The sequence below is a fragment of the Oncorhynchus keta genome, chromosome 31, assembly GCF_023373465.1.
Source record: "Oncorhynchus keta strain PuntledgeMale-10-30-2019 chromosome 31, Oket_V2, whole genome shotgun sequence".
Classification (NCBI taxonomy): domain Eukaryota; kingdom Metazoa; phylum Chordata; class Actinopteri; order Salmoniformes; family Salmonidae; genus Oncorhynchus; species Oncorhynchus keta.
In genome coordinates this window covers 26635119-26656672 of record NC_068451.1, presented here as the reverse complement: position 1 = coordinate 26656672, position 21554 = coordinate 26635119, and the positions used below count along the sequence as shown (strand labels likewise).

The following is a 21554-nucleotide window of genomic DNA, read 5'->3' as shown; positions in this document are numbered from 1 at the left end:
CTCTCTCTCTCTGTCTGTTATATATATTTTCTCGTCCTCTGCTGCTCGTCCTCTCTCTCTCTCTCTCTCTCTCTGTCTTTTATATATATTTTCTCGTCCTCTGCTGCTCGTCCTCTCTCTCTCTCTTTGTATTTTATATATATTTTCTCTTCCTCTCTGCTCGTCTCTCTCTCTGTCTTTTATATATATTCTCTCGTCCTCTGCTCCTCGTCCCTCTCTCTCTCTCTCTCTCTGTCTTTTATATATATTTTCTCGTCCTCTGCTGCTCGTCCTCTCCTCTCTCTCTCTCTCTCTGTCTTTATATATATTTTCTCGTCCTCTGCTGCTCGTCCTCTCTCTCTCTCTCTCTCTCTCTTGTCCTTTGTATATTTTCTCGTCCTCTGCTGCTCTTCCTCTCTCTCTCTCTGTCTTTTATATATATTTTCTCGTCCTCTGCTGCTCGTCCTCTCTCTCTCTCTGTCTTTTATATATATTTTCTCGTCCTCTGCTGCTCGTCTCTCTCTCTCTCTCTCTGTCTTTTTATATATATTTTCTCGTCCTCTGCTGCTCGTCCTCTCTCTTCTCTCTCTGTCTTTTATATATATTTTCTCGTCCTCTGCTGCTCGTCCTCTCTCTCTCTCTCTCTCTCTGTCTTTTATATATATTTTCTCGTCCTCTGCTGCTCGTATATATTTTCTCTCTCTCTCTCTCTCTCTCTGTCTTTTATATATATTTTCTCGTCCTCTGCTGCTGTCCTCTCTCTCTCTCTCTCTCTCTCTGTCTTTTATATATATTTTCTCGTCCTCTGCTGCTCGTCCTCTCTCTCTCTCTCTCTCTCTTGTCTTTTATATATATTTTCTCGTCCTCTGCTGCTCGTCCTCTCTTTCTCTCTCTGTCTTTTATATATATTTTCTCGTCCTCCTCTGCTGTCTCGTCCTCTGCTGCTCTCTCTCTTTCTCTCTCTGTCTTTATATATATTTTCTCGTCCTCTGCTGCTCGTCCTCTCTCTCTCTCTGTCTTTTATATATTTCTCTCGTCCTCTGCTGCTCTCTCTCTCTCTCTCTCTCTGTCTTTTATATATATTTTCTCGTCCTCTGCTGCTCGTCCTCTCTCTCTCTCTCTGTCTTTTATATATATTTTCTCATCCTCTGCTGCTCTGTCTCTCTCTCTCTCTGTCTTTTATATATATTTTCTCGTCCTCTGCTGCTGTCCTCTCTCTCTCTCTCTGTTTTATATATATTTTCTCGTCCTCTGCTGCTCTGTCTCTCTCTCTCTGTCTTTTATATATGTCCTCTTCTTATATATATTTCTTCCTCTCATCCTCTCTCTCTCTCTCTCTCTCTCTGTCTTTTATATATATTTTCTCATCCTCTGCTGCTCGTCTCTCTCTCTCTCTCTCTGTCTTTTATATATATTTTCTCGTCCTCTCTGCTCGTCTCTCTCTTTCTCTCTCTGTCTCTCTCTCCTCTCTCTCCTCTGTCTTTTGTCTTTTATATATTTTCTCGTCTCTCTGCTGCTCGTCTCTCTCTCTCTCTCTCTGTATTTTTTATATATATTTTCTCATCCTCTGCTGCTCGTCCTCTCTCTCTCTCTCTCTGTCTTTTGTATATATTTTCTCTACCTCTGCTGCTCGTCCTCTCTCTCTCTCTCTCTCTCTCTGTCTTTTGTATGTATTTTCTCGTCCTCTGCTGATCTTCCTCTCTCTCTCTCTCTCTCTCTCTCCTCTGTCTTTTGTATATATTCTCTCGTCCTCTGCTGCTCGTCCTCTCTCTCTCTCTCTCTCTGTCTTTTATATATATTCTCTCATCCTCTCCCTCTCTCTCTCTCTCTCTCTCTCTGTCTTTTATATATATTTTCTCATCCTCTGCTGCTCGTCCTCTCTCTCTCTGTCTTTTATATATATTTTCTCGTCCTCTGCTGCTCGTCTCTCTCTCTCTCTGTCTTTTATATATATTTTCTCATCCTCTGCTGCTCGTCCTCTCTCTCTCTCTCTGTCTTTTATATATATTTTCTCGTCCTCTGCTGCTCGTCCTCTCTCTCTCTCTTTGTCTTTTATATATATTTTCTCTTCCTCTGCTGCTCGTCGTCCTCTCTCTGTCTTTTATATATATTCTCTCGTCCTCTGCTCTCGTCTCTCTCTCTCTCTCTCTCTGTCTTTTGTATATATTTTCTCGTCCTCTGCTGCTCGTCCTCTCTCTCTCTGTCTCTCTCTCTCTCTCTCTGTCTTTTATATATATTTTCTCGTCCTCTGCTGCTGTCTCCTCGTCCTCTCTCTCTCTCTCTCTCTCTCTGTCTTTTTATATATATTTTCTCGTCCTCTGCTGCTCGTCCTCTCTCTCTCTCTTTGTATTTTATATATATTTTCTCTTCCTCTGCTGCTCTCCTCTCTCTCTGTCTTTTATATATATTCTCTCGTCCTCTGCTCCTCGTCTCTCTCTCTCTCTCTCTCTCTCTCTGTCTTTTATATATATTTTCTCGTCCTCTGCTGCTCGTCTCTCTCTCTCTCTCTCTCTCTCTGTCTTTTATATATATTTTCTCGTCCTCTGCTGCTCGTCTCTCTCTCTCTCTCTCTCTCTGTCTTTTATGTATTTTCTCGCCTCTCTGCTCTCTTCTCTCTCTGTCTCTCTCTATTTTCTCTACATTCTCTCTGCTCTCTCTCTCTCTCTCTCTCTCTCTCTGTCTTTTATATATATTTTCTCGTCCTCTGCTGCTCGTCCTCTCTCTCTCTCTCTCTGTCTTTTATATATATTTTCTCATCCTCTGCTGCTCGTCCTCTCTCTCTCTCTCTGTCTTTTATATATATTTTCTCTCCTCTGCTGCTCGTCCTCTCTCTCTCTCTCTCTCTCTGTTTTTTGTATATATTTTCTCGTCCTCTGCTGATCTTCCTCTCTCTCTCTCTCTCTCTCTCTGTCTTTTGTATATATTCTCTCGTCCTCTGCTGCTCCGTCCTCTCTCTCTCTCTCTCTGTCTTTTATATATATTTTCTCGTCCTCTGCTGCTCGTCCTCGCTCTCTCTCTCTCTGTCTTTTGTATATATTTTCTCTACCTCTGCTGCTCGTCCTCTCTCTCTCTCTGTGTTTTATATATATTTTCTCGTCCTCTGCTGCTCGTCCTCTCTCTCTCTGTCTTTTATATATATTCTCTCGTCCTCTGCTGCTCGTCCACTCTCTCTCTCTCTCTCTCTCTCTCTGTCTTTTATATATATTTTCTCGTCCTCTGCTGCTCGTCCTCTCTCTCTCTCTCTCTCTTTTATATATATTTTCTCATCCTCTTGCTCGTCTGTCTTTTATATATATTTTCTCGTCCTCTGCTGTCCTCGTCCTCTCTTTCTCTCTCTGTCTTTTATATATATTTTCTCATCCTCTGCTGCTCGTCCTCTCTCTCTCTCTTTTATATATATTTTCTCTCCTCTGCTGCTTTTATCTATATTCTCTCTCTCTCTCTCTTTATATATATTTTCTCGTCCTCTCTCTCTCTCTCTCTCTCTGTCTTTTATATATATTTTCTCGTCCTCTGCTGCTCGTCCTCTCTCTCTCTCTCTGTCTTTTATATATATTTTCTCATCCTCTGCTGCTCGTCCTCTCTCTCTCTCTCTGTCTTTTATATATATTTTCTCGTCCTCTGCTGCTCGTCTCTCTCTCTCTCTCTCTCTCTCTGTCTTTTATATATATTTTCTCATCCTCTGCTGCTCGTCTCTCTCTCTCTCTCTCTGTCTTTTATATATATTCTCTCGTCCTCTGCTGCTCGTCTCTCTCTCTCTCTGTCTTTTATATATATTTTCTCGTCCTCTGCTGCTCGTCTCTCTCTCTCTCTCTCTCTCTCTGTCTTTTATATATATTTTCTCATCCTCTGCTGCTCGTCCTCTCCTCTCTCTCTCTCTGTCTTTTATATATATTTTCTCATCCTCTGCTGCTCGTCTCTCTCTCTCTCTCTGTCTTTTATATATATTTTCTAGTCCTCTGCTGCTCGTCCTCTCTCTCTCCTCTCTCTCTCTCTCTCTCTCTGTCTGTCTTTTATATATATTTTCTCGTCCTCTGCTGCTCGTCCTCTCTCTCTCTCTCTGTCTTTTATATATATTTTCTCGTCCTCTGCTGCTCGTCCTCTCTCTCTTTCTCTCTCTGTCTTTTATATATATTTTCTCGTCCTCTGCTCGTCTCTCTCTCTCTCTCTGTCTTTTATATATATTTTCTCGTCCTCTGCTGTTCGTCCACTCTCTCTCTCTGTCTTTTATATATATTTTCTCGTCCTCTTCTGCTCGTCCTCTCTCTCTCTCTCTCTGTCTTTTATACATATTTTCTCATCCTCTGCTGCTCGTCCTCTCTCTCTCTCTCTCTCTCTGTCTTTTATATATATTTTCTCGTTCTCTGCTGCTCGTCCTCTCTTTCTCTCTCTGTCTTTTATATATATTGTCTCGTCCTCTGCTGCTCGTCCTCTCTCTCTCTCTGTCTTTTATATATATTCTCTCATCCTCTCCCTCTCTCTCTCTCTCTCTCTCTCTCTGTCTTTTATATATATTTTCTCGTCCTCTGCTGCTCGTCCCTCTCTCTCTCTGTCTTTTATATATATTTTCTCGTCCTCTGCTGCTCGTCCACTCTCTCTCTCTGTCTTTTATATATATTTTCTCATCCTCTGCTGCTCGTCCTCTCTTTCTCTCTCTGTCTTTTATATATATTTTCTCGTCCTGTGCTGCTCGTCCTCTCTCTCTCTGTCTTTTATATATATTTTCTCGTCCTCTGCTGCTCGTCCTCTCTCTCTCTCTCTGTCTTTTATATATATTTTCTCGTCCTCTGCTGCTCGTCTCTCTCTCTCTCTCTGTCTTTTATATATATTTTCTCGTCCTCTGCTGCTCGTCCTCTCTTTCTCTCTCTGTCTTTTATATATATTGTCTCGTCCTCTGCTGCTTGTCCTCTCTATCTCTGTCTGTTATATATATTCTCTCGTCCTCTGCTGCTCGTCCTCTCTCTCTCTCTGTGTCTTTTATATATATTTTCTCGTCCTCTGCTGCTCGTCCTCTCTCTCTCTGTCTTTTATATATATTTTCTCGTCCTCTGCTGCTCGTCCTCTCTCTCTCTCTGTCTTTTATATATATTTTCTCGTCCTCTGCTGCTCGTCCTCTCTCTCTCTCTGTCTTTTATATATATTTTCTCATCCTCTGCTGCTCGTCCTCTCTCTCTCTGTCTTTTATATATATTTTCTCGTCCTCTGCTGCTCGTCCTCTCTCTCTCTCTTTCTCTTTTATATATATTTTCTCGTCCTCTGCTGCTCGTCCTCTCTCTCTCTCTGTCTTTTATATATATTTTCTCGTCCTCTGCTGCTCGTCCTCTCTCTCTCTCTGTCTTTTATATATATTTTCTCGTCCTCTGCTGCTCGTCCTCTCTTTCTCTCTCTGTCTTTTATATATATTTTCTCGTCCTCTGCTGCTCGTCCTCTCTCTCTCTCTCTGTCTTTTATATATATTTTCTCATCCTCTGCTGCTCGTCCTCTCTCTCTCTCTCTCTCTCTCTTTTATATATATTTTCTCATCCTCTGCTGCTCGTCCTCTCTCTCTCTCTCTGTCTTTATATATATTTTCTCGTCCTCTGCTGCTCGTCCTCTCTCTCTCTTTGTCTTTTATATATATTTTCTCGTCCTCTGCTGCTCGTCCTCTCTTTCTCTCTCTGTCTTTTATATATATTTTCTCGTCCTCTGCTGCTCGTCCTCTCTCTCTCTTTCTCTCTCTGTCTTTTATGTACATTCTCTCGTCCTCTGCGGCTCTTCCTCTCTCTCTCTCTCTGTCTTTTATATATATTTTCTCGTCCTCTGCTGCTCGTCTCTCTCTCTCTCTCTGTATTTTATATATATTTTCTCGTCCTCTGCTGCTCGTCCTCTCTCTCTCTCTTTGTCTTTTATATATATTTTCTCGTCCTCTGCTGCTCGTCCGCTCGTCCTCTCTTTCTCTCTCTGTCTTTTATATATATTTTCTCGTCCTCTGCTGCTCGTCCTCTCTCTCTCTCTCTGTCTTTTATATATTTTTTCTCGTCCTCTGCTGCTCTTCCTCTCTCTCTCTCTCTGTCTTTTTATATATATTTTCTCGTCCTCTGCTGCTCGTCCTCTCTCTCTCTCTCTGTCTTTTATATATATTTTCTCGTCCTCTGCTGCTCGCTCCTCTCTCTCTCTCTCTGTCTTTTATATATATTTTCTCGTCCTCTGCTGCTCGTCCTCTCTCTCTCTCTCTGTCTTTTATATATATTTTCTCATCCTCTGCTGCTCGTCCTCTCTTTCTCTCTCTGTCTTTTATATATATTTTCTCGTCCTCTGCTGCTCGTCCTCTCTCTCTCTCTGTCTTTTATATATATTTTCTCGTCCTCTGCTGCTCGTCCTCTCTCTCTCTCTCTGTCTTTTTATATATTTTTTCTCTGCTCCTCTGTCCTCTCTCTCTCTCTCTCTTTTATATATATTTTCTCTCTCTCTCTCTCTCTCTCTCTCTCTGTCTTTTATATATATTTTCTCGTCCTCTGCTGCTCGTCCCTCTCTCTCTCTGTCTTTTATATATATTTTCTAGTCCTCTGCTGCTCGTCCTCTCTCTCTCTCTCTCTGTCTTTTATACATATTTTCTCATCCTCTGCTGCTCGTCCTCTCTCTCTCTTTCTCTCTCTGTCTTTTATATATATTTTCTCGTCCTCTGCTGCTCGTCCTCTCTCTCTCTCTCTCTGTCTTTTATATATATTTTCTCGTCCTCTGCTGCTCGTCCTCTCTCTCTCTCGTCCTCTCTCTCTCTCTGTCTTTTATATATATTTTCTCGTCCTCTGCTGCTCGTCCTCTCTCTCTCGCTCTCTCTCTGTCTTTTATATATATTTTCTCGTCCTCTGCTGCTCGTCCTCTCTCTCTCATTCTCTCTCTGTCTTTTATATATATTTTCTCGTCCTCTGCTGCTCGTCCTCTCTCTCTCTTTCTCTCTCTGTCTTTTATATATATTTTCTCGTCCTCTGCTGCTCGTCCTCTCTCTCTCTCTCTGTCTTTTATATATATTTTCTCATCCTCTGCTGCTCGTCCTCTCTTTCTCTCTCTGTCTTTTATATATATTGTCTCGTCCTCTGCTGCTTGTCCTCTCTATCTCTGTCTGTTATATATATTCTCTCGTCCTCTGCTGCTCGTCCTCTCTCTCTTTCTCTCTGTGTCTTTTATATATATTGTCTCGTCCTCTGCTGCTCGTCCTCTCTATCTCTGTCTTTTATATATATTTTCTCGTCCTCTGCTGCTCGTCTCTCTCTCTCTCTCTGTCTTTTATATATATTTTCTCGTCCTCTGCTGCTCGTCCTCTCTCTCTCTCTGTCTTTTATATATATTTTCTCGTCCTCTGCTCGTCCTCTCTCTCTCTGTCTTTTATATATATTTTCTTCCTCTGCTGCTCGTCCTCTCTTTCTCTCTCTGTCTTTTATATATATTTTCTCGTCCTCTGCTGCTCGTCCTCTCTCTCTCTCTGTCTTTTATATATATTTTCTCGTCCTCTGCTGCTCGTCCTCTCTCTCTCTCTGTCTTTTATATATATTTTCTCGTCCTCTGCTGCTCGTCCTCTCTCTCTCTCTCTCTCTTTTATATATATTTTCTCGTCCTCTGCTGCTCGTCCTCTCTCTCTGTCTTTTATATATATTTTCTCATCCTCTGCTGCTCGTCCTCTCTCTCTCTCTCTCTCTCTCTTTTATATATATTTTCTCATCCTCTGCTGCTCTTCCTCTCTCTCTCTCTCTGTCTTTATATATATTTTCTCGTCCTCTGCTGCTCGTCCTCTCTTTCTCTCTCTGTCTTTTATATATATTTTCTCGTCCTCTGCTGCTCGTCCTCTCTTTCTCTCTCTGTCTTTTATATATATTTTCTCGTCCTCTGCTGCTCGTCCTCTCTCTCTCTTTCTCTCTCTGTCTTTTATGTATATTCTCTCGTCCTCTGCGGCTCTTCCTCTCTCTCTCTCTCTGTCTTTTATATATATTTTCTCGTCCTCTGCTGCTCGTCCTCTCTCTCTCTCTCTGTCTTTTATATATATTTTCTCGTCCTCTGCTGCTCGTCCTCTCTCTCTCTCTCTGTCTTTTATATATATTTTCTCGTCCTCTGCTGCTCGTCCTCTCTCTCTCTTTCTCTCTCTGTCTTTTATATATATTTTCTCGTCCTCTGCTGCTCGTCTCTCTCTCTCTCTGTCTTTTATATATATTTTCTCATCCTCTGCTGCTCGTCCTCTCTCTCTCTCTCTGTCTTTTATATATATTTTCTCGTCCTCTGCTGCTCGTCCTCTCTCTCTCTCTTTGTCTTTTATATATATTTTCTCGTCCTCTGCTGCTCGTCCTCTCTTTCTCTCTCTGTCTTTTATATATATTTTCTCGTCCTCTGCTGCTCGTCCTCTCTCTCTCTCTGTCTTTTATATATATTTTCTCATCCTCTGCTGCTCGTCCTCTCTCTCTCTGTCTTTTATATATATTTTCTCGTCCTCTGCTGCTCGTCCTCTCTCTCTCTCTGTCTTTTATATATATTTTCTCGTCCTCTGCTGCTCGTCCTCTCTCTCTCTCTCTGTCTTTTATATATATTTTCTCGTCCTCTGCTGCTCGTCCTCTCTCTCTGTCTTTTATATATATTTTCTCGTCCTCTGCTGCTCGTCCTCTCTCTCTCTCTCTGTCTTTTATATATATTTTCTCATCCTCTGCTGCTCGTCTCTCTCTCTCTCTCTGTCTTTTATATATATTTTCTCGTCCTCTGCTGCTCGTCCCTCTCTCTCTCTCTCTGTCTTTTATATATATTTTCTCGTCCTCTGCTGCTCGTCTCTCTCTCTCTCTCTCTGTCTTTTATATATATTTTCTCGTCCTCTGCTGCTCGTCCTCTCTCTCTCTCTGTCTTTTATATATATTTTCTCGTCCTCTGCTGCTCGTCTCTCTCTCTCTCTCTCTCTGTCTTTTATATATATTTTCTCATCCTCTGCTGCTCGTCCTCTCTCTCTCTCTCTGTCTTTTATATATATTTTCTCATCCTCTGCTGCTCGTCCTCTCTCTCTCTTCTCTCTCTGTCTTTTATATATATTTTCTCGTCCTCTGCTGCTCGTCCTCTCTCTCTCTCTCTGTCTTTTATATATATTTTCTCGATCCCTCTGCTCGTCCTCTCTCTCTCTCTCTCTGTCTTTTATATATATTTTCTCTCTCCTCTGCTGCTCGTCCTCTCTCTCTCTCTTTCTCTCTCTGTCTTTTATATATATTTTCTCGTCCTCTGCTGCTCGTCTCTCTCTCTCTCTGTCTTTTATATATATTTTCTCATCCTCTGCTGCTCGTCCTCTCTCTCTCTCTCTCTGTCTTTTATATATATTTTCTCGTCCTCTGCTGCTCGTCCCTCTCTCTCTCTTTCTCTCTCTGTCTTTTATATATATTTTCTCGTCCTCTGCTGCTCGTCTCTCTCTCTCTGTCTGTCTTTTATATATATTTTCTCGTCCTCTGCTGCTCGTCCTCTCTCTCTCTCTCTGTCTTTTATATATATTTTCTCGTCCTCTGCTGCTCGTCCTCTCTCTCTCTCTCTGTCTTTTATATATATTTTCTCGTCCTCTGCTGCTCCTCCTCTCTCTCTCTCTGTCTTTTTATATATATCGTCCTCTTCTCTCTCTCTGTCTTTTATATATATTTTCTCGTCCTCTGCTGCTCGTCTCTCTCTCTCTCTGTCTTTTATATATATTTTCTCATCCTCTGCTGCTCGTCCTCTCTTTCTCTCTCTGTCTTTTATATATATTTTCTCGTCCTCTGCTGCTCGTCCTCTCCTCTCTCTCTCTGTCTTTTATATATATTTTCTCGTCCTCTGCTGCTCGTCCTCTCTTCTCTCTCTCTGTCTTTTATATATATTTTCTCGTCCTCTGCTGCTCGTCCTCTCTTTCTCTGTCTTTTATATATATTTTCTCGTCCTCTGCTGCTCGTCCTCTCTCTCTCTCTGTCTTTTATATATATTTTCTCGTCCTCTGCTGCTCGTCCTCTCTCTCTCTCTCTCTCTGTCTTTTATATATATTTTCTCGTCCTCTGCTGCTCGTCCCTCTCTCTCTCTCTCTGTCTTTTATATATATTTTCTCGTCCTCTGCTGCTCGTCCTCTCTCTCTCTCTCTCTGTCTTTTATATATATTTTCTCGTCCTCTGCTGCTCGTCCTCTCTCTCTCTCTTTCTCTTTTATATATATTTTCTCGTCCTCTGCTGCTCGTCCTCTCTCTCTCTCTGTCTTTTATATATATTTTCTCGTCCTCTGCTGCTCGTCCTCTCTTTCTCTCTCTGTCTTTTATATATATTTTCTCGTCCTCTGCTGCTCGTCCTCTCTCTCTGTCTTTTATATATATTTTCTCATCCTCTGCTGCTCGTCCTCTCTCTCTCTCTCTCTCTCTCTCTCTTTATATATATGTTCTCATCCTCTGCTGCTCGTCCTCTCTCTCTCTCTCTGTCTTTATATATATTTTCTCGTCCTCTGCTGCTCGTCCTCTCTCTCTCTCTCTGTCTTTTATATATATTTTCTCGTCCTCTGCTGCTCGTCCTCTCTCTCTCTTTCTCTCTCTGTCTTTTATGTACATTTTCTCGTCCTCTGCTGCTCGTCCTCTCTCTCTCTTTCTCTCTCTGTCTTTTATATATATTTTCTCGTCCTCTGCTGCTCTTCTCTCTCTCTCTCTCTGTCTTTTATATATATTTTCTCGTCCTCTGCTGCTCGTCCTCTCTCTCTCTCTCTGTCTTTTATATATATTTTCTCGTCCTCTGCTGCTCGTCCTCTCTCTCTCTCTTTGTCTTTTATATATATTTTCTCGTCCTCTGCTGCTCGTCCTCTCTTTCTCTCTCTGTCTTTTATATATATTTTCTCGTCCTCTGCTGCTCGTCCTCTCTCTTCTCTCTCTGTCTTTTATATATATTTTCTCATCCTCTGCTGCTCGTCCTCTCTCTCTCTCTCTGTCTTTATATATATTTTCTCGTCCTCTGCTGCTCGTCTCTCACTCTCTCTGTCTTTTATGTATATTTTCTCGTCCTCCGCTGCTCGTCCTCTCTTTCTCTCTCTGTCTTTTATATATATTTTCTCGTCCTCTGCTGCTCGTCCTCTCTTTCTCTCTCTGTCTTTTATATATATTTTCTCGTCCTCTGCTGCTCGTCCTCTCTCTCTCTTTCTCTCTCTGTCTTTTATATATATTTTCTCGTCCTCTGCTGCTCGTCCTCTCTCTCTCTCTCTGTCTTTTATATATATTTTCTCATCCTCTGCTGCTCGTTCTCTCTCTCTCTCTGTCTTTTATATATATTTTCTCATCCTCTGCTGCTCGTCCTCTCTCTCTCTCTCTGTCTTTTATATATATTTTCTCTGTCCTCTGCTGCTCGTCCTCTCTTTCTCTCTCTGTCTTTTATATATATTTTCTCATCCTCTCTGCTGTCTTGTCCTCTCTATCTCTGTCTTTATATATATTCTCTCGTCCTCTGCTGCTCTCCTCTCTCTCTCTCTGTCTTTTATATATATTTTCTCGTCCTCTGCTGCTCGTCCTCTCTCTCTCTCTGTCTTTTATATATATTTTCTCGTCCTCTGCTGCTCGTCCTCTCTCTCTCTGTCTTTTATATATATTTTCTCGTCCTCTGCTGCTCGTCCCTCTCTCTCTCTCTCTGTCTTTTATATATATTTTCTCGTCCTCTGCTGCTCGTCCTCTCTCTCTCTTTGTTTATATATATTTTCTCGTCCTCTCTCTGTCTTTTCTCTCTTTGTCTTTTATATATATTTTTCGTCCTCTGCTGCTCGTCCCTCTCTCTCTCTCTGTCTTTTATATATATTTTCTCGTCCTCTGCTGCTCGTCCTCTCTTTCTCTCTCTGTCTTTTATATATATTTTCTCGTCCTCTGCTGCTCGTCCTCTCTCTCTCTGTCTTTTATATATATTTTCTCGTCCTCTGCTGCTCGTCCTCTCTCTCTCTCTGTCTTTTATATATATTTTCTGTCCTCTGCTGCTCGTCCTCTCTCTCTCTCTCTGTCTTTTATATATATTTTCTCGTCCTCTGCTGCTCGTCCTCTCTCTCTCTCTCTCTGTCTTTTATATATATTTTCTCGTCCTCTGCTGCTCTTCTCTCTCTCTCTCTCTGTCTTTTATATATATTTTCTCGTCCTCTGCTGCTCGTCCTCTCTCTCTCTCTGTCTTTTATATATATTTTCTCGTCCTCTGCTGCTCGTCCTCTCTCTCTCTCTTTGTCTTTTATATATTTTTTCTCGTCCTCTGCTGCTCGTCCTCTCTCTCTCTCTTTGTCTTTTATATATATTTTCTCTTCCTCTGCTGCTCGTCCTCTCTTTCTCTCTCTCTGTCTTTTATATATATTTTCTCGTCCTCTGCTGCTCGTCCTCTCTCTCTCTCTCTGTCTTTTATATATATTTTCTCATCCTCTGCTGCTCGTCCTCTCTCTCTCTCTCTCTCTGTCTTTATATATATTTTCTCGCCCTCTGCTGCTCGTCCTCTCTCTCTCTCTTTGTCTTTTATATATATTTTCTCGTCCTCTGCTGCTCGTCCTCTCTTTCTCTCTCTGTCTTTTATATATATTTTCTCGTCCTCTGCTGCTCGTCCACTCTCTTTCTCTCTCTGTCTTTTATATATATTTTCTCATCCTCTGCTGCTCGTCCTCTCTTTCTCTCTCTGTCTTTTATATATATTTTCTCGTCCTCTCTGCTCGTCCTCTCTCTCTCTCTCTGTCTTTTATATATATTTTCTCGTCCTCTGCTGCTGTCTCTCTCTCTTTCTCTCTCTGTCTTTTATATATATTTTTCTCGTCCTCTGCGGCTTCCTCTCTCTCTCTATGTCTTTTATATATATTTTCTCATCCTCTGCAGCTCGTCCTCTCTCTCTCTCTCTCTGTCTTTTATATATATTTTCTCATCCTCTGCTGCTCGTCCTCTCTCTCTCTCTCTGTCTTTTATATATATTTTCTCGTCCTCTGCTGCTCGTCCTCTCTCTCTCGCTCTCTCTCTGTCTTTTATATATATTTTCTCGTCCTCTGCTGCTCGTCCTCTCTCTCTCTTTCTCTCTCTGTCTTTTATATATATTTTCTCGTCCTCTGCTGCTCGTCCTCTCTCTCTCTCTCTGTCTTTTATATATTTTCTCATCCTCTGCTGCTCGTCCTCTCTCTCTCTCTCTCTGTCTTTTATATATATTTTCTCGTCCTCTGCTGCTCGTCCTCTCTCTCTCTCTCTCTGTCTTTTATATATATTTTCTCGTCCTCTGCTGCTCGTCCTCTCTCTCTCTCTCTCTCTGTCTTTTATATATATTTTCTCGTCCTCTGCTGCTCGTCCTCTCTCTCTCTCTCTCTCTCTGTCTTTTATATATATTTTCTCGTCCTCTGCTGCTCGTCCTCTCTCTCTTTCTCTCTCTGTCTTTTATATATATTTTCTCGTCCTCTGCTGCTCGTCCTCTCTCTCTCTCTGTCTTTTATATATATTTTCTCGTCCTCTGCTGCTCGTCCTCTCTCTCTCTCTCTGTCTTTTATATATATTTTCTCGTCCTCTGCTGCTCGTCCTCTCTCTCTCTTTGTCTTTTATATATATTTTCTCGTCCTCTGCTGCTCGTCCTCTCTCTCTCTCTCTGTCTCTCTCTCTTTATATATATTTTCTCATCCTCTGCTGCTGTCCTCTCTCTCTCTCTGTCTTTTATATATATTTTCTCGTCCTCTGCTGCTCGTCTCTCTCTCTCTCTGTCTTTTATATATATTTTCTCATCCTCTGCTGCTCGTCCTCTCTCTCTCTCTCTCTGTCTTTTATATATATTTTCTCATCCTCTGCTGCTCGTCCTCTCTCTCTCTCTGTCTTTTATATATATTTTCTCGTCCTCTGCTGCTCGTCCTCTCTCTCTCTCTCTGTCTTTTATATATATTTTCTCGTCCTCTGCTGCTCGTCCTCTCTCTCTCTTTCTCTCTCTGTCTTTTATATATATTTTCTCGTCCTCTGCTGCTCTTCCTCTCTCTCTCTCTCTGTCTTTTATATATATTTTCTCGTCCTCTGCTGCTCGTCCTCTCTCTCTCTCTGTCTTTTATATATATTTTCTCGTCCTCTGCTGCTCGTCCTCTCTTTCTCTCTCTGTCTTTTATATATATTTTCTCGTCCTCTGCTGCTCGTCCTCTCTCTCTGTCTTTTATATATATTTTCTCGTCCTCTGCTGCTCTTCTCTCTCTCTCTCTCTCTGTCTCTTGTCTTTTATATATATTTTCTCATCCTCTGCTGCTCGTCCTCTCTTTCTCTCTCTGTCTTTTATATATATTTTCTCGTCCTCTGCTGCTCGTCCTCTCTCTCTCTTTCTCTCTCTGTCTTTTATGTACATTCTCTCGTCCTCTGCGGCTCTTCCTCTCTCTCTCTCTCTGTCTTTTATATATATTTTCTCGTCCTCTGCTGCTCGTCCTCTCTCTCTCTCTGTATTTTATATATATTTTCTCGTCCTCTGCTGCTCGTCCTCTCTCTCTCTCTTTGTCTTTTATATATATTTTCTCGTCCTCTGCTGCTCGTCCTGTCTCTCTCTCTTTGTCTTTTATATATATTTTCTCTTCCTCTGCTGCTCGTCCTCTCTTTCTCTCTCTGTCTTTTATATATATTTTCTCGTCCTCTGCTGCTCGTCCTCTCTCTCTCTCTCTGTCTTTTATATATATTTTCTCATCCTCTGCTGCTCGTCCTCTCTCTCTCTCTCTCTCTCTGTCTTTATATATATTTTTCGTCCTCTGCTGCTCGTCCTCTCTCTCTCTCTTTGTCTTTTATATATATTTTCTCGTCCTCTGCTGCTCGTCCTCTCTTTCTCTCTCTGTCTTTTATATATATTTTCTCGTCCTCTGCTGCTCATCCTCTCTCTCTCTTTCTCTCTCTGTCTTTTATGTACATTCTCTCGTCCTCTGCGGCTCTTCCTCTCTCACTCTCTCTGTCTTTTATGTATATTTTCTCGTCCTCCGCTGCTCGTCCTCTCTTTCTCTCTCTGTCTTTTATATATATTTTCTCGTCCTCTGCTGCTCGTCCTCTCTCTCTCTTTCTCTCTCTGTCTTTTATGTATATTCTTTCGTCCTCTGCGGCTTCCCTCTCTCTCTCTCTATGTCTTTTATATATATTTTCTCATCCTCTGCTGCTCGTCCTCTCTCTCTCTCTCTCTGTCTTTTATATATATTTTCTCTCTCCTCTCTCTCTCTCTTTCTCTCTCTTTATGTATATCTTTCATCCTCCTCTCTCTCTCGCTCTGTCTTTTATATATATTTTCTCGTCCTCTGCTGCTCGTCCTCTCTCTCTCTTTCTCTCTCTGTCTTTTATATATATTTTCTCGTCCTCTGCTGCTCGTCCTCTCTCTCTCTTTCTCTCTCTGTCTTTTATATATATTTTCTCATCCTCTGCTGCTCGTCCTCTCTCTCTCTCTGTCTTATATATTTTCTCATCCTCTGCTGCTCGTCCTCTCTCTCTCTACTCTCTCTGTCTTTTATATATATTTTGTCGTCCTCTGCTGCTCGTCCTCTCTCTCTCTCTCTGTCTTTTATATATATTTTCTCATCCTCTGCTGCTCGTCCTCTCTCTCTCTCGCTCTGTCTTTTATATATATTTTCTCGTCCTCTGCTGCTCGTCCTCTCTCTCTCTTTCTCTCTCTGTCTTTTATATATTTTCTCGTCCTCTCTGCTGCTCTCTCTCTCTCTCTCTCTCTGTCTTTTATATATATTTTCTCGTCCTCTGCTGCTCGTCCTCTTCTCTCTCTCTCTCTGTCTTTTATATATATTTTCTCGTCCTCTGCTGCTCCTCTCTCTCTCTCTGTCTTTTATATATATTTTCTCATCCTCTGCTGCTCGTCTCTCTCTCTCTCTCTCTGTCTTTTATATATATTTTCTCATCCTCTGCTGCTCGTCCTCTCTCTCTCTCTCTGTCTTTTATATATATTTTCTCATCCTCTGCTGCTCGTCCTCTCTCTCTCTCTCTCGTCTTTTATATATATTTTCTCGTCCTCTGTCTGCTCTGTCTCTCTCTCTCTCTTTCTCTCTCTGTCTTTTTATATATTTTTCTCGTCCTCTGCTGCTCGTCTCTCTCTCTCTCTCTCTCTCTGTCTTTTATATATATTTTCTCGTCCTCTGCTGCTCGTCCTCTCTCTCTCTCTGTCTTTTATATATATTTTCTCATCCTCTGCTGCTCGTCCTCTCTCTCTCTCTCTCTCTGTCTTTTATATATATTTTCTCGTCCTCTGCTGCTTCCTCTCTCTCTCTCTCTGTCTTTTATATATATTTTCTCATCCTCTGCTGCTCGTCCTCTCTCTCTCTCTCTCTGTCTTTTATATATATTTTCTCATCCTCTGCTGCTCGTCCTCTCTCTCTCTCTCTGTCTTTTATATATATTTTCTCGTCCTCTGCTGCTCGTCCTCTCTCTCTCTCTCTCTGTCTTTTATATATATTTTCTCGTCCTCTGCTGCTCGTCCTCTCTCTCTCTCTCTCTGTCTTTTATATATATTCTCTCGTCCTCTGCTGCTCGTCCTCTCTTTCTCTCTCTGTCTTTTATATATATTCTCTCGTCCTCTGCGGCTCTTCCTCTCTCTCTCTCTGTCTTTTATGTATATTCTCTCGTCCTCTGCGGCTCTTCCTCTTTCTCTCTCTCTGTCTTTTATATATATTATCTCGTCCTCTGCTGTTCTTCCTCGATCCCCCTGTCTGGTAGTCACCCCTGCATACTCTGTGTGGTCAGAGATGCAGAGGGATCCACAAACACACAGCCACACACACATGTTAGTTTTACTATCCATGTGGGGACCAAACAACTGATTCCCATTCAAAATCTTAACCCCAAACCCTACCCCTAAACCTTAGCCTAAAATAACATGTTCCTTGTTTGACTTCTGGTCATCACAAGTATAGTAAAACCAAACACACACACAAGTACAAACACATACAGCAGACTCTCCTATCAACCTTAATGCTATTCTGTCTGCAACACTGGTGCGTTACAGGAAACCTGTATATTATAACCACAGATTTATAGTGAGATCTACCTCTCAAGCTCTCCACCTGTCCACCTGTAAGCCTGTCCACCTGTCCACTCGTCCACCTCTGAGTGGCTTAGTCAGTTTATCAGAGGTTATGGTAATGTACAGTAGCAGTGAGTGATGTATGATGTATTAGTTGGTCTGGCACTGACAGACAGTGACAGAGAATGACTGTGATGTTGTTTCTCAGGGACAGGCGCCAGGGGCATGTAAACATGAATGTGAAATAGAGACGCACAGACGGAGAAACAGTTGTTTTTCTCCAAACATGAGAAGTCCACACACACACACACACAGCAGAGCCTGCCTGTTAGGCACTGTGGGCCAACAGTGTTTTGACGCAAGGAGACGAGGAAGTGTCAGAATAGATACTGACTCGACTCCAACACACACACCGTCATCGTAAACACAGATGTTTATCTGCTAGACAAGACACACAAGGTGTGTCAGACATAGATGTTTATCGACTAGACATCCAAGGTGAATCAGCCCTCTAAAATACCGGAGGCTGATAAACAATGCACCAGATGGATATAGCGTGTAATCTACATTGTAATAGATATGAACATTCATAGGATTCATCCACCCTAATAAAACAAGCTAAATCAAGACTGCAAAATGAAATACATCAATTTTATATTTATACAATGTCAAATATATATACATCCTATTCAAAACAATACATACATCATTGGTCGTGTATCAAAGCCAACCACTGCTAGCCTGGCTGAATATCAGACTATTCTGGCAGATAAAGCACGAATACAGGAGATGGCTACCTCATCCTACCGTAGGCCCTGTCTGGCCCCCTCTGTGGGACAAGTGCTTTAATACCTGCATTCATCCACCACTGGACGATCCCTACAGACAGAAACGGGTCATTCCACAGATAACAGACTTACATGGAGGAACGTAAAAGTACAAGATGGAGGAAGTGGCTGAAAATCGTAGTTTATTAGCTTTCTTTTCCTGAAATTTAAAAAGTCAAATGTTTAATATAATGACGAATTCCTGCAATCAAAATATATTTTGGACTGATCATTCAATAAATGAAAATTCTAAAACTAAAATATATTGAAATGAAATAATAATCCATTGAAATATTCCAAAAGACGAAGCTCCATCATGCAGTAAAAGGGAAGCGTCTGTCTTATATAAACACAATGAAAGTTTGGATCTTTACAAGGATACTGGATACATCCTTTTCTGACTCACCAACGATTATAAAAATCTGATGCCTATAGCTAGATAACTAACAGACAGACCAGTAACCACATTCAGATTTGTCAAATTCAGATTGGCTCCATTTCAAAGCAGTATTCCTTTAAGGACTCAATTTGCACATTATCTGTAGGATGACCCAGATACACACGCAGCAAAGCTGGCATACACGCCTCCCAGTCACACACGTTTGCATAAGCACACGCGCACACACACACACACACACACACACACACACACACACACACACACACACACACACACACACACACACACACACACACACACACACACACACACACACACACACACACACACACACACACACACACACACACACACACACACACACACAAGTGCATGCACACGCATACATACAATATACACATGCATACACACACCCACATATTGATGCAAATTCCTGGGAGACATCCAACGCATTGCTTCCATCTATCCTATGTTTACAGATCATTACAGAGGAAGGGGGGGAAGCCCTAACTAACACACACAGCACTACAGTGCAATCAGGGGTTGGTCATGAAATCAGTACCCCAGTTTAATCCATCTTTAACTCAATTTCTGCGGTTGTGATTTGAGGGAGTCCAGCTACGACCGGAAGAGGTTTTTCGTAGCAGGTTAGGAAAGCATTTTAGCTAACCTTAACCCTTTTCCTAATCTTAACCTAAGTCTCCTGACCTGCCACATTAATTATCCTAATCTGCTGCGCACATTCTCCTAACCTGTTACGAAGAAATCCCTTCCGGTCGTAGCTTTACTCCCTCTAGTCAGAACCCATTTTTACAGTGTTGTCATCAAAATGAGACCCTAAGGATATTAACTAGCCTGTCCCCAAAATCAACTCATGGCCTGCCCTAATGCAACAGACAGACAGGTTCCTCACCTCCGGGCAGGTCGGCGGGGCCACAGCTCTCTCTCTCGGGGTTGATGTCGTCCACCCACAGGGTGCGGGTACACCCCTTCCACAGGCCGTAGTGGGCTGTCTGACACGTCTGGTTGTTACTCCAGGTCTTGGGCGTGGCCAGCTCCACCCAGAACTCTGTTCCCACCCCCAGCACTGTCAGGGTCACGCCCACAATGGCCACAAAGAACGCCAGCTTGATCTTCCCCTCCTGGCTGTCACTCATCCTAGGGGTCCGCCTTGTAGCACGCCCAACTCCCTTCACCCCTGCCAGGCCCCCATGGGGCCCTGCTCCTACCACCCCCATACGGCCATCCTCCTCCGGCTGGACAATGTAGTTGGCCCACATGGTGACCTCTACCAGAGGCCGAGATAGGCCGGATGGAGAGAGGAAGGGAGGGAAAGAGGGAAGAGGACGGGAAAGAGGGTGAAGAGAGAGAAGCAGGGAAATTATTGAAGGGGGGTGAACCCCAAAAAGAAGAAAGGAAGGTTGAACACAGAAGGAAGGTAGAGACACAGATAACAGCAGTTCAGAGGTGGATGTGGGGATGAAGAATGGAGAACGGGAGGAGGAAAGGGGAGAGAGAGATGGATGGTTCAGTATGGGAGTAGACAAGATGGGAGAAAGGGAGTGATGAGAGAAAAATGGAGGAGGAGAGGACTGGGTGACGAGGAAGGATGGCGTCTAATTATACTGGAACACCTGAATAAAAACAAGGAAAGAAGAAGAAAAACGGTGAACAACGACAACACCCTCTTTGTCCCCATCCATAACAAGAGAGATGATGATTCCCTAAAAAGGGGGATCAAGTTCAGGTGGGAAAAAACACTTGGGCCAACACTGATCTCTCTGTGGATAAAACTGCCAGTCTGCCAAGAGTAGAGATCCTTTGTTGCTGCCCTATGCAGCAGAGTACAAGCCTAGATACAGCAAGTAGCCTAGTGGTTAGAGTGTTGGGACAGTAACTGTAAAAGTTGCTAGTTTGTATCCCTGCAGTGACAAGGTGAAAAGAACATGTGTTAATGTGCCTTTGAGCAAGGCAATATCCCAACTCCCCTGTTAATGTGCCTTAACAATGGTTGGCTGTGACCCCACTCTGAAGGTGTCTCAGGGGGAGTTGGGAAATGTAAAAACACACATTTCCAATTCATACATGTGTGAAATAGTACAAATACAATCACCCACCAAATAATTTCTTCTTATTAAAGAACTGCCTGGGTTGGACATGTTTTTGTTGCTGTCCTATACACCAGAGAGAGTATGAGCCAGATACAAGCTATTAGAGCAGACTGCTGACAGGGTCAAGGTGAGTGTTGAATCCTCCATTAGGAACTGTGCTGGCTCTGGGCCAGACAGCCATAAGGAAAGGCTATTGTTTTCGCCAGACGCCGACCAATAACCCAGCCAGGTATCCCTGGGTCCGGCCCTACAGATCCTCCTCGCAGGTTGCTATTAGTACCCTCTCTGAAAGAAATATTCTGCATTACACTGAGTGTAATGTACAGTTGAAGTCAGAGGTTTACATACACTTAGGTTGGAGTCATTAAAACTCATTTTTCAACCACTCCACACATTTCTTGTTAACAAAGTATAGTTTTGGCATGTCGATTAGGACATCTACTTTGTGCATGACACAAGTAATTTTTCCAACAATTGTTTACAGACAGATTATTTCACTTATAATTCACTGTATCACAATTCCAGTGGGTCAGAAGTTTACATACACTAAGTTAACTGTGCCTTTAAAAAGCTTGGAAAATTCCAGAAAACTATGTCATGGCTTCAAAAGCTTCTGATAGGCTAATTGACATCATTTGAGTCAATTGGAGGTGTACCTGTGGATGTATTTCAAGGCCTACCTTCAAACTCAGTGCCTCTTTGCTTGACATCATGGGAAAATCAAAATAAATCAGTAAAGACCTAATAGACCTTCACAAGTCTGGTTCATCCTTGGGAGCAATTTCCAAACGCCTGAAGGTACCAAGTTCATCTGTACAAACAATAGTACGCAAGTATAAACACTATGGGACCATGCAGCCATCATACCGCTCAGGAAGGAGATGCGTTCTGTCTCCTAGAGATGAACGTACTTTGGTGTAAAAAGTGCAAATCAATCCCAGAACAACAGCAAAGGACCTTGTGAAGATGCTGGAGGAAACAGGTACAAAAGTATCTATATCCACAGTAACCTGAAAGACATTACCTGAAATGCCGCTCAGCAAGGAAGAAGCCACTGCTCAAAAACGGCCATAAAAAAGGCAGACTACAGTTTGCAACTGCACATGGAGACAAAGATCATACTTTTTGGAGAAATGTCCTCTGGTCTGATGAAACAAAAATAGAACTGTTTGGCCATAATGACCATTGTTATGTTTGGAGAAAAAAGTGGGAGGCTTGCACGCTGAAGAACACCATCCAAACTGTGAAGAACGGGGGTGGCAGCATCATGTTGTGGGGGAGCTTTGCTGCAGGA

At 42.3% G+C, this 21554-nt stretch overlaps 1 protein-coding gene across 1 annotated transcript in view; it reads right to left on the bottom strand.

Moving 5' to 3' along the window:
- Positions 1-21554, bottom strand: part of LOC118363017 (voltage-dependent calcium channel gamma-6 subunit-like) — a 50978-nt gene that overhangs the window by 25141 nt on the left and 4283 nt on the right. Inside the window, exon 2 of the mRNA XM_052490083.1 lies at positions 19063-19783. Within this exon, the coding sequence (XP_052346043.1) occupies positions 19063-19429 (367 nt within the window). The 5' untranslated portion in view covers positions 19430-19783. The remainder of the gene's footprint in view (positions 1-19062; positions 19784-21554) is intronic.